We start from the raw sequence: 12,764 nt of genomic DNA, 5'->3' as shown, positions 1-12,764 counted from the left end.
TAAATATACATTAATAAAAATAAATAAAAATACATAAAAAATAAATAAAAATACATTTCAATGTATATAGTTTGCTCCTTAAGCAAATTAATTTATATTGATCACTTTCAACATAAAAATGCTACACAAATGATTACTTCCTAGCTGAAATGAAGACTCTACATAGGCTAAATTCTGCAAAATCTTTATGAATTTTCAATACATGAGGTTCAAGTTAGTGAACTTTTGCTACATAATTTGATATTTTTATTTTTCTGAGAAGTATAATAGCAATAAAAGCAACTTTAGGCATAAAAGATAAATATATAAAAAGCATATTCATTATTCTAAGAGAAAATAACCTTTTTATAGTTATTTTCTTTTAAATTATTTTTTTTTACAGATTTTCATCCTTGTGAATTCATTGACAATACTATTGAGATGCATTTATAAGGAGGCCACATACATTAAAGAAAATTGTTATGTGTACTAAAATGTCTTCAATTTTTTTCCTCCCACATTAGGAAAGGCAGTTATTGTCTCTGGGAAGTGAAAAACAACTCCAGCAACAACAGAGCTGTAGGAAGCAAGTGACATCATAGACCTGACAAGCTAAGGATGGTGCTTGTGCCAAGTAGCTCTTTAGAATTTGAAATATTTTTATATTTAAGCATATTGCCAGTGTTTTAGTTATACTGACTGCTACCTACCTGCCTCTCTGTTGTGTGGTAGATGCTTTTATTGACTAAAGTGAAAGTGAACAGAATATCAAGGCAGAACAAGCCAGCCTTCAGGTACAGTGCTTGTTAATGTGTTTTATTAGGGGAACTTGGGATACATTTTGAGTGTAGTGCTTCAAAAAGTCTAGGAAACAAATAAATGTGGAATGCCCTAGGGTGTTTTGGGCAAACAGAGCAAACTCAACAATTAGCTATTGAACACTGTTCAAAAAGCATTGTGGTCATCCTAATAATGAAATGACAAGGTGAGATCTTACTAAATGGAGACTCCAACTCACATATAAAGAGACAGAAGTGGGAGTTACAACAAGGAGAATCCAACTCCCAGGATTTTGCTTTTTTTTCTGTTGCTATTAGAGATTATCTGAGTGTAGCTCTTTCACAGAGGAAAGAGTTCTGATGGGTGGAAAATACTAAAGCTTGGTGTTGACAGCTGCTCAATTTCTGGGTCCATAAAGGATGTGGCATAGTGAGATTGGGCTTGGATGCTAGAGAACACTCCCCATAACAATAAAGCCACTTCCTTGATAACCTGCCATTCTGGAGAACTCTGTCCAGTCCCTTCCCAAAGGCCAATCTCTCAACAACCATTAGTGTGTGATTTCGTGCATTACCTTTCCAAAACATGAGGTTTGATGGACATATTCTGTCAGTATCAGGGAGCTGGATTGTGTGTAGATGAAGACAAAGATGAAACAAAATACTATTATATTTTAACCAGAAATGTGGGATATAAGAAATGAACAAATTTTTGTGGTTATTTTCTAGCAATAAAATAGGATATAGACTGTTTTTTTTCTGATTTTTTTAATTAATTTAGATATACATTGTTATTTTAGATGTCTATTTAGCTACTTATTCCTTTATAGAGAATAATAATGTAACAAGCCAGCAAATATTGTAGAAAGCTGTTCTCACAGCACTACTGAACAGCAAGCATACTTTTTCTGTCAAAGCATTCTAGATAAACAATTCCGGATTTCCAGGCTTTGTTCCAAAAAAAATAAACAAGCCAACACCCGGCTCTGCTATTTTTTCCTTGTAGGTGGTGAATTTTCATGGTTTCAAAGAGACACACTCTCTCTGGTAAGGACTACTGCCCTGTTCAGGCTGATCTTGGACAATTTGAAACCCCACTACTCAATACTTAGCAAGAGCCTCCCCTATGTAGTGTTTTGTTTCTATAGGGTTTGCTTCTGCTCTCACTGTAGATCAGGAGCAACTGAAAGTGTATGTTCTGATTATGTTAAATGTCTTCCAGTGATCTTCTCTAACCAAAGCCTTATTAACCAGAGTGCATTTGCAGGAGAAGGGCATTTATATCACATTCTGAGATTTCAGAGGCACAAAAGTCTACATGTATTTTCCTGTAATTTATTCGCCATTCATATCTCCTCACACTTCTTGTTATGGCTTAGTTTGTCTATTTTTTGTTCATTTATAATAGATGCTTAAATGGAATACTGTAGAGTAGGTAACTTATGAACAGTCCCAGAGGCAGCAGGACACTCAGGATTCCCATAAAGAACAATTTCTCATCAATGACACCTGTTATGGAGAGGCAGGTACCCTCCCTCTGGCCTTCTTTACAAGAGTTATATTCTTCTTCCTCATGCCCCAGTAACCTCTCACAAGCTCCCATCTCTTAAAATCATCATGCTAGGGAAAGTTTCAACATGAAACTATGAAGACATCATTTTTAGACTACAACAAATTTTCTTACACATACAAGCATATGTTTTAGCCAAATGAGAAGACATACCAATATCTTTTATTAATTTCTTAAATGGCTGAATGTGACTAATCTTCTGGGAAACTTCCAAACATTTCCATCTAAAATTTATTATTCTCCTATTGCTTGGAGTTCTTTGGCCCAACCATTTTATTCTAGTGCTACCTCATATGATAGGAGGTGATGCAGAATTTTGATAAATAGGCATAAGACAAGGTTACAACTATAGGGTAGGGCTATAGGGTTAGTACTCCAGGGAGGATAGAGGTAGTAGTATGCACAATTAAATGAAGAGGATGGAGTCTCACTAGAAGTTACAAAGACTTGAAGGAAGGATTGTCAATTATATATGTATGCAGAAATGAGGATATTTGGAAAGTGCTAAAACTAAGGCAACATCTCTGAGGCAGGAAAATACTTGTGCTCAGGAAAGAAAAGAGGCTCCATGTCTGAGGTAGAGCAAGTGGTAGTGGAGACAAAAGTCGGTTGGTCAGATCATGTGAGACCCCATGTTATAAGGACTTTGGATATTCTGTGGATCAAATTAGGAAATAAAGAAGAATTTGATTGGACTTAATCTTCAGAAAACCATCTAGGTGCTAAATAGATTCAGAGTGAATGTTGATTTGGAGCAGAAGGAGCAGGAATGGAAGCAGGAAAGCCTGTGGGGAGAGTCTGAAAAGGTCATTCTGGAGGTAGAGCCACCGCTTTCTAGGGATGAGAGTTAGAACATGTGAGAGAGGAGCCTCACATGTGATGTTAAGGCTTTTATGAAAAGGAAAATACCTGAAGTGGTTTTCACAAGGTTTTTAAAAGCTTGGGAAAGGATGACAGGATAAGCAGCCCTGCCTCAAGCTGCTTGTGCTTTCTGGTTCATGACTAAGCCAGCCTGTGCATGCTGCTTACTTTCTGTGCAGAACTGCTCTGGGGGACTTAGTCAGCATCTTTTTTTCATATTCCATCCTTGTAGACTACCTCATGTGCTTGGATCATACTGTCTGTCTTTCCTTTGGACTGCTTATTCTGTGAGCACACGGGTTTTTATTATTTGTGCTTGCAGTTACATCTCTACCAGGATAACATTTCACATACAGAAGACAGTGACTGCTGGATGATACAATCCCTTAATCTTTCTTTTTTCTAACGTCAAGTGTTTTATTTACATGGTCTGGCTTCTCTGCATATTATTTCTTCTTTTTTTATTGATATATTTTTTATTTACATTTCAAATGATTTCCCCTTTTCTGGGTCCCCACTCCACACAGGTCCCATAAGCCCTCTTCCCTCCCCCTGTTCCTCCATCTGCCCCTTCCCACTTCCCTGTTCTGGAATTCCCCTATACTCTTGCACTGAGTCTTTCCAGAACCAGGGGCCACTCCTCCATTCTTTTTGGACATCATTTAATTTGTGGATTATGTCCTGGGTATTCAAAGTTTCTAGGCTAATATCCACTTATCAGTGAGTGCATACCATGATTGATCTTTTGAGACTGGGTTACCTCACTTAGTATGATGTTCTCCAGCTCCATCCATTTGTCTAAGAATTTCATGAATTCATTGTTTCTAATGGCTGAATAGTACTCCATTGTGTAAATATACCATATTTTTTGTATCCATTCCTCTGTTGAAGGACACCTAGGTTCTTTCCAGCTTCTGGCTACTACAAATAGGGCTGCTATGAACATAGTGGAGCATGTGTCCTTATTGCATGCTGAAGAATCCTCTGGATATATGCCCAGGAGTGGTATAACAGGGTCCTCAGGAAGTGTCATGCCCAGTTTTCTGAGGAAGCGCCAGACTGATTTCCAAAGTGGTTGCACCATCTTGCAATCCCACCAGCAGTGGAGGAGTGTTCATCTTTCTCCACATCCTCACCAACACGTGCTGTCTCCTGAGTTTTTGACCTTAGCCATTCTGACTGGTGTGAGGTGAAATCTCAGGGTTGTTTGGATTTGCATTTCCCTAATGATTAATGATGTTGAACATTTCTTAAGGTATTTCTCAGCTCTCTGAAGTTCTTCATGTGAAAATTCTTTGTTTGGTTCTCTGGGTTCTACTTGCTTGGGTTCTTTGTATATATTAAATATTAGCCCTCTGATGGATTTAGGGTTGGTGAAGATCCTTTCCCTATCTGTTGGTTGATGTTTTGTCCTTTTGACAGTGTCCTTTGCCTTACAGAAACTTTGTAGTTTTATGAGGTCCCATTCGTCAATTCTTGATCTTAGAGCATAAGCTATTGGTGTTCTATTCAGGAACTTTTCCCTTGTGCCCATGTCCTCCAGGGTCTTCCCTAGTTTCTTTTTGATTAGTTTTAGTGTGTCAGGATTTATGTGGAGGTCTTTGATCCATTTGGAATTATGCTGATACCAAAACCACATAAAGATCCAACTAAGAAAGAGAATTTCAGGCCAATTTCCCTTATGAATATCGATGCAAAAATACTAAATAAAATTCTTGCCCACTGAATCCAAGAACACATAAAAACGATAATCCACCATGATCAAGTAGGCTTCATCCCAGGGATGATGCAGGGATGGTTCAATATAAGGAAATCCATAAATGCTATCCACTACATAAACAAACTCAAAGAAAAAACCACATGATCATTTCATTAGATGCTGAAAAAGCATTTGACAAAATTCAGCATCCTTTCATACTAAATGTCTTGGAAAGGACAGGAATTCAAGGCCCATACCCAAACATAGTAAAAGCAATATATAGCAAACCGGTAGCCAACATCAAGCTAAATGGAGAGAAACTTGAAATAATCCCACTAAAATCAGGGACTAGACAAGGCTGCCCCCTCTCTCCATATCTTTTCAATATAGTTCTTGAAGTCCTAGATAGAGCAACTAGATAAAATAAGGAAGTCAAAGGGATACAAATTGGAAAGGAAGAAGTCAAACTATCACTATTTGCAGATGATATGATAGTATACTTAAGTGACCCTAAAAACTCTACTAGAGAACGCCTACAGCTGATAAACAACTTCAGCAAAGTGGCTGGCTAGAAAATCAACGCAAGCAAATCAGTAGCTTTTATATATTCAAAGGATAAGCAGACTGAGAAAGAAATTAGGGAAATGACTCCCTTCACAATAGCTACAAACAGCATAAAGTATCTTGGGGTGACTCTAACCAAACAAGTGAAAGACCTATATGACAAGAACTTCAGATCTCTGAAGAAGGAAATCAAAGAAGATCTCAGAAAATGGAAAAATCTTCCTTGCTCATGGATTGGCAGGATTAATATAGTTAAAATGGCCATCTTGCCAAAGGCAATCTACAGATTCAATGCTATCCTTATAAAAAAATCCCAACCCAGTTCTTCATAGAGCTAGAAAGAGCAATTCTCAAATTCATCTGGAATAACAAAAAACCCAGGATAGCTAAAATTACTCTCAACAGTAAAAGAACTTCAGGGGGATTCAGTATCCCAGACTTTAAACTTTACTACAGAGCAATAGTGATAAAAACTGCATGGTATTGGTACAATGTCAGGCAAGCGGATCAATGGAATAGGATTGAAGACCCAGAAATGAACCAACACACCTATGGTCACTTGATATTAGACAAAGGAGCTGAAAGCATCCACTGGAAAAAAGATAGTCTTTTCAACAAATGGTGCTGGTTCAATTGGAGGTCAGCATGCAGAAGAATGCGCATCAATCCATTCTTATCTCCTTGTACGAAGCAATCCCTTAATCTTAAAGCAAGCCATAGTATACAAGTGCAATAGCCACTGCAAGGAGCAGCACTGTCAGTGCCTGGAGAACTGGGAAATACTTGGTCAAATATTGATGGCCATACTTTGAGTAAAGTAGTGGACAAGTCACAAGGCATCCAGTGCAAAATAGTTTCTCAGGTGAGGAGGAAGCTAATAGGGACATATAGAGTGGAACATGCATAAATGTACAATATTGACTTGCAGAGTCAAGGCACCTTCCTGTCACCTCTCAGTGGATGTTTGCTTCATCTCCTGGAACTGTCTCTGAACACCTGTTATGATGTACTCTATATAAATACAAAGAAGATTATCCTAAGCTCTGGTGATTTTAATTCCTTGAATGATACCTTTTGTCTTATTAATGAAAGAACAGAGTACATTTGACTAGGCAGTGGAATAAGGAGAGTATTTCTGCTTAAGGTAGAGTTAATAGTTAACAGAACTCTAGGCCAATGAGACACTAAAGTGGTTTTCTCTGAATGTTCCTCAGCTTAGTGTCCAGCTGGCAGGGCTCTAGAGAGAGAATTAGCTTGATAGTGATGGACTTGGGGACAAATCCAACTCTATTTCCTACTTAAAGAACTAAGGTTCCATTTTTGGGGTTGTGGGACTTGTTTTATTATTTTCAAGACCATCTGCCAATAGGATTGTCTGAATAAAACCAATCTGAAAAGGCAAATTCTTATAAGAACTTTTAAAAATAAGGACATTAAATTATAGTGAATTTTTAAATCACTCATATTTCTCTAGGTAACACAAAATCTCTTCAATCTCTCAATTGCTCTGGGGGCTGTGGTTGAGCTTCACAGTCAGACCTTACTTGAAGTTATGCCAGTACTTCATGCACATAAACTACTTAGATGTTTAGCAAACTCTAGTTTTCATTCTAATGACAAACTTTCTACAATAGAGTGATTATTATGTCATTTAAGGGACATGATGCATTAGGGGGAAGAACTGATTCAGAAACTGGGGAAGCAGTCATGGTACTTATTTTCACCAGAGTGCTTTCAAGCTGACAGTGGAATTGCATGACTGGTCTTGATATGATTGACTATGTTTCGGGGAGGTTAAAATTATGTCAAAGATACTGTCCAATGAAAAGATCAAATTATTAAATGTGGATCCTTCAGAGATATTTTCAATCCAGGTGTAAATGAGGAAGCAGTATTGAGTTATTAAGGTAGGATCACTCTGGTGTCTTTATAATGAAACAAACTTTTTAAAAATTTATCTGACTCATTAAATTGTCTTATATGAGTTCTGCAGTGTAGTAATTTCTCATCTGAAAACTGTCCTCTGAGTTGGTGGATTGGATGGAATAGAAAGCCCATTTTGTGTTCTGTCTATACATAGGAATCATTTAAAATATACATAACTTAGGGTTGGAGAGCTTGTTCTGTGAGTAAGAGCACTGGCTACTCTTCCATGAGACCCAGGTTTAATTCCCAGAACCCATATAGCAGCTCACAACTATCTGTAACTCTAGCTTCAGAGATTTCATACCCTCTTTTTGCCTCCTTGGTACTGTGCACACATGGTTTGTGGATGTATATATAGGCAACACACCTATAAACATAATATTAAACATCCTTATATGTACATATACATACATACCTAGTGGATTCTTACATATATTTCTTTATTCTCTTTTTTTAATTATTTATTTGTATCTGGTGGCATTTGCTTTGCTTTGTGTTTCTGTTGTTTGTTTTCAGGAGTGAACATCTACTATTTTGCTGATAGCTTGGTATTTGCTAGGTAGCTCAGGGTGACCCTGAACTTGTAGCAATCTCCAGAGAACTGTGATTACATGTGTGGGACAACACACTCAGTTTGCATATCTTTCTGATACTTACTAGGAAGGAGTGCTATGAATTCTTACATGAAAGCTCAGTGGCAGTGAGGGATCTGGAGAGATGTGGCTTCTGCATAAGCATCTTCAGTGTGTTATTAGATATGTAATTGATTTCCTATGCCTTGCCTAGCTCTTCAAGTGTCCCAGTAACTATAAACACCCAAGAATGAAAAGAGAAATAACCTTCATGACAGTTAAATGCAAAAGACATCATCTTGTGTGGGTGAAACTGTTTCTTTAGAAGTTTACTCTGATTACTGGTTGGCCTTCTTTTGGGTTGTCCTGTCTACAATATTGTCACAGGGTCTTTCTTGGCTGTCTTATTGTTGCTTTACTTGTGTCCAGGCCTGTTATAGTTGTGTTGATGTATTTTTAAGGTCAAGTCTCTCTTTTTAAGGAATGAAGTCAACATGGATTTCTTTATTCCTGTGTCCCAGTACTAAGTTTCTTATTATCATATGGACTCAAACACCTTCTTCTTCACAGCTGGTTGGAGATTTCTTAGAGATTGAGTCCTACAATAACACATGTATTCTCTCTATCCCTACCTGCACATGCACATATACTCTATAGTAATTTACTTGTCTGATAATCTTTTGGAACCTCATTGTAAAAGCTAAAATGACATACTGATATCTCAGTCCTTAAGAGGCTTTTAGTCCTTAGCATAAAGTAACAAGCAATTTTAATTTTTAATTTTGTGGTGTACACTTTCTAATGGAAAGAATGCTCATGTTTGTCAAATAGTTCTCTTAGGTTTTTTAAGTTCTTTACTGGGACTGAGACCAGTCGATTTTATAGTTGTTATCATTGAACATGGGGCAAAGGAAAAGGCAGCATGGTGAAGAGTCATAGTAGAGATGGGGAGTAGTAATTCTGAAAATGGATGGCTTCATTTATTTCTTACCCTACAAATGATTCTGTCAGTTTATAGTCAGTTGCGACCAGGATATAAGTTGTTATTGGATTGTTAAAGGCATGGGATTTCTTATGCTTTATCCTATTGTTTTATTGTTAAAAAAAACTAGCCCATGTATTATGTATCTCATGTTAGTTAATTACCAGTAGTCAAGCTTGGATGACCTATGACTCAGAGACAAGTCATGGAATTTTTAGGGGTTAACACAACATGATCGATTTTTATTTAATATCCTTGTTGGGAGATTAGATCCTCTCTCTCTCTCTCTCTCTCTCTCTCTCTCTCTCTTTCTCTCTCTCTCTCCTCCACAATAGCTCTTGATATAGAAACCCTAAATTTTGATATGATATATAAAACAGAAAGTATGCCTACTCACTTCCTACCTGTTCCTTCATTGAACAGAAACAACATCAATAGCATGAGTATTCTAATTTCCCATGAGATTAGATTCTGTACCTGATTTTGTCCCTAGGAGATTTTTTTTCACATGTGGAATAGCTACTTGTTGTTAAGGAGAATTGTATGAAAACGTTAAATGTGACTTCTTGGACCCGGACACTAGCTTGTAATCTTAAAGAAAGCTTATATTTGGAAGGGCTTCTAAAGACTTAGACTCCTTCCTAGAACAGTGACTGTCACAAAGCAGTCACACAATCAATCATTATTAAAGAGACAAATTCAAAACTTTTCTTTGCCTTTATTATAACATGACTAATGAAATGTATTTTACCTGTTTGAAAGTACTTTTTATCTCTTCATACTTGAGTGTATGCATTTGCACTTGCTCTATCAAATTCATCATAAAAATTAGAAATTCAAAAATTAGTTTTCAAACTCAATTTTTAAATTCCCTACAACTTTGTATATATATAATGTATATGTATAATATATATGTATATGTATAGGTGTACAGGTGTACAGGTATATAGGTATATAAATATATTTGTGCATATGTGTATACATGTATATGTGTATACATGTTATGTGTATTTGTGCTTATATGCATATGTGTATACTTATATTTGTATATATGTATATGTGTATGTGTATATATGTGTATGTTTGTATATGTATATGTAAATATATACATATACATATATATACTTATACAAGATGTTTTCTGGAACTATTGAAAATATTAGCTGTGTTTTTTTTGGGGGGGTGCATGGGGAGATATGTAGTTGGAAGGATCTGGAAAGACCTGGAAGAGGGGAAACTGTGATCAGAGTATTGATATACTCTGAAAAAAATATTAAAAATATAAAATGACAATGGATAGTCTAAAGCAACTGGAAATGGCCACTGGTTTAAAACTAATTTCTTCCAGTGGCCTTTTCTATTAGAATCCATCTCAAAGAGTCTTCTCCAGTGCTTTAAGTTTCTTGGCCCCAAAGACTGTGCAGTACAAGGACAAAACTGATGAAGCTATACATTGGCAAAATGGAGAAAATAATCTTTTTCAATGGCTTAAGTAGAATCTAATTGATCAGTTTTTAAGTTGGAAAACTGATCAATTAACAAAAGGATGTTTTTCTAGAGGAGAAAGCTGGTTTTGCAGAACTGTGTGAGTCAGGCACTCCTCCTTCCATCTTGATCTGCAAAGGAAGGCAGACAGACTCATAAAGACTGTGATCCTGCCATTGCATTCTGCAGTGTACTCTCCTTGCTCCATTCAGAAAGTCTACATAGCATAGCTTTAGCATTTCATTACACTTTGATGAAACCATATGTCTTTGACATTTGAAAGCAAATGTCTTCAGTTTCCCCTGTGTTTCCGGCTGCTTGTATGAAAAATTTGAGGTCATTGTGTCAATGTTAGTTAATGTAATTGAGGGTGGCTTATCTACAGATCTTTGTGCACATGAACATGCTATATTTAAAACAAGACAACCTTGTTTTATTTGTGGACTAAAGACTAGTATCTCATATAAAATACCAGATTCTTGCTTTTGAAGTTAAAAAGAAGAAAATGTGTTCATTTAAGTAATTTCCAGGTAAAACCAATAATGGTTTCCATGATGAATTTCAGACCACTGCTTTAATGCTTAAGTAGCTAAAGCTTTTGGTATTAAATGTGCTTCAATTTCATGCTTTTCTCTTCTTCTGTGTTTCTGAGACTCCATATGAAAAAGCCTCAGTGCTGTAGTGTTAACTATAAATGGGGATGGCTATGTGCTGGAGGGATTGCCCTGCCATGCACTTTTGACTGTGCACTTTTGACCTAAAAAGTGACTGTATTTTCCTGGGTGATGCTTGACATGCAAGTACACTGCTGTATGTGACACTTGAATATTGACATTTAGTGAAGAGTCACCATCAATCACACTGTGTCCCTTGCTGTGGCCCCTCTTATGACAAGAAGCTGTAAAATGCAGTTTGTGTGAACAGAAATGGAGCACAACATTCTGAGTGTTCATCATCTGACCTTGTAAAATGTAAAACAAATATCAATTGTAAGTTTGTTGCTTTAGTTACTTAAAGATTGGAGGGGAATAGACAAAAAACTTATAAAGAAAGGAACAACTCTTAGGTCCTTGGACTCAGCCAAAATCAAGGAAGCCCAGCCCTACATTAAATATTTAACTCTTATATAGATATTCTCTAAGTCACAGTTAATAGCTATACATTAGTAAGAAGAATAAATGTTATCTCTAAAATTTCAAATGATTACTGGGAAAGTTCAAAGAACTCTGTATTTGACATTCATTCTATTTCAAAAAATTAATGAAATCTCGAAATTGATTTTGGGTACAAATCATATCATAAAGTTGTCTGGTATATGGGACAAATGAAGGTTCTGAGAAGTTCTGAGACTCAAAATTTGTGGAAAAAGTCTCAGCATCCTCATTTACAAATTTTTTTAATACTGTTAATATTGTACAATGCTCAAAAAAGTATAGTGTGAATGGTTTCTCTGGAAAGAATTGTCTTTCTTTTTTAAAGAACTGACTAAATAATCTCTTGGTCCTACCTAATAAAACAAGCCAAAAATATCCTTGACAGTAAACTAAACAAGACCTTGTGGATAATGTAAGTTTTTTCTTTTTAATTTTAGAATCAACATTGTCCTATGTTAGGCAGCTGGAGGCCAGAGTCAGACAGCTGGAAGAAGAAAATCGCATGCTGCCCCAGGTGGGTGACTTCCAGAAGCTCATAGGGAGCCAGGGTCATTTGAGTTGTAAACTTCTGTCTGAAATTTAAAGTCTCAATTACATCTTCTCCTTGAAACGCTGGAAGAAATGTTGTAAATAGTCATTTATCATATAGACTGGTGAGGTTCCATGAGGGCCATCATCCTGATTTCCGAGTGCTACACTGACAGATGTGAACAGCAATCAATAAGAATGTGAAGAGATATATAATGAGGAAGACAATCACACCCATTGCCCATTATATCATGAGTGTGACCTGGGGCACGGGTACTTGGAAGGGACTCATTTAAGTTGAAATTTTGCTAATTTATTAACTCTGTAAGGTTGTAGAAGTTCATAATTAATTAAATTAGTGCTTTCTAAAAGTCTTTGATAAAACTGAACTCTTTCAGTGGAACAAAATAATGACAGTAAGTGGCAGGTTTCACTTTGGGACTTCATTACCTTTCCCTAGTGAGTGTATAGTTATATTTTTTTCTGGGATATTAAATGGCTTGTCATATATTTCACTTGTAAATTTATTTTCATAGCTGTTAGACTGGTAAGAATGAGGCTGTTTTTGTGAGGTGGTGGTTTTCAAAAATGTTTTTGTTGAGAAATTCAACAAACCACAGGTTCCAGGGTAGCTCCATGTCTTATAAGAAGGCAGAGACTCATTT

At 36.4% G+C, this 12,764-nt stretch overlaps 1 protein-coding gene across 2 annotated transcripts in view; it reads left to right on the top strand.

Moving 5' to 3' along the window:
- Window positions 1-12,764, top strand: part of Ccdc85a (coiled-coil domain containing 85A) — a 267,847-nt gene that overhangs the window by 197,913 nt on the left and 57,170 nt on the right. For both annotated transcript variants that reach the window (XM_052199350.1, XM_052199351.1), the window contains exon 3: window positions 12,009-12,085. In XM_052199350.1, coding sequence (XP_052055310.1) covers window positions 12,009-12,085 — 77 coding nt within the window. The remainder of the gene's footprint in view (window positions 1-12,008; window positions 12,086-12,764) is intronic.

The sequence above is a fragment of the Apodemus sylvaticus genome, chromosome 11 (assembly GCF_947179515.1).
Source record: "Apodemus sylvaticus chromosome 11, mApoSyl1.1, whole genome shotgun sequence".
Classification (NCBI taxonomy): Eukaryota; Metazoa; Chordata; class Mammalia; order Rodentia; family Muridae; genus Apodemus; species Apodemus sylvaticus.
This window is presented reverse-complemented; position numbering and strand designations above follow the sequence as displayed.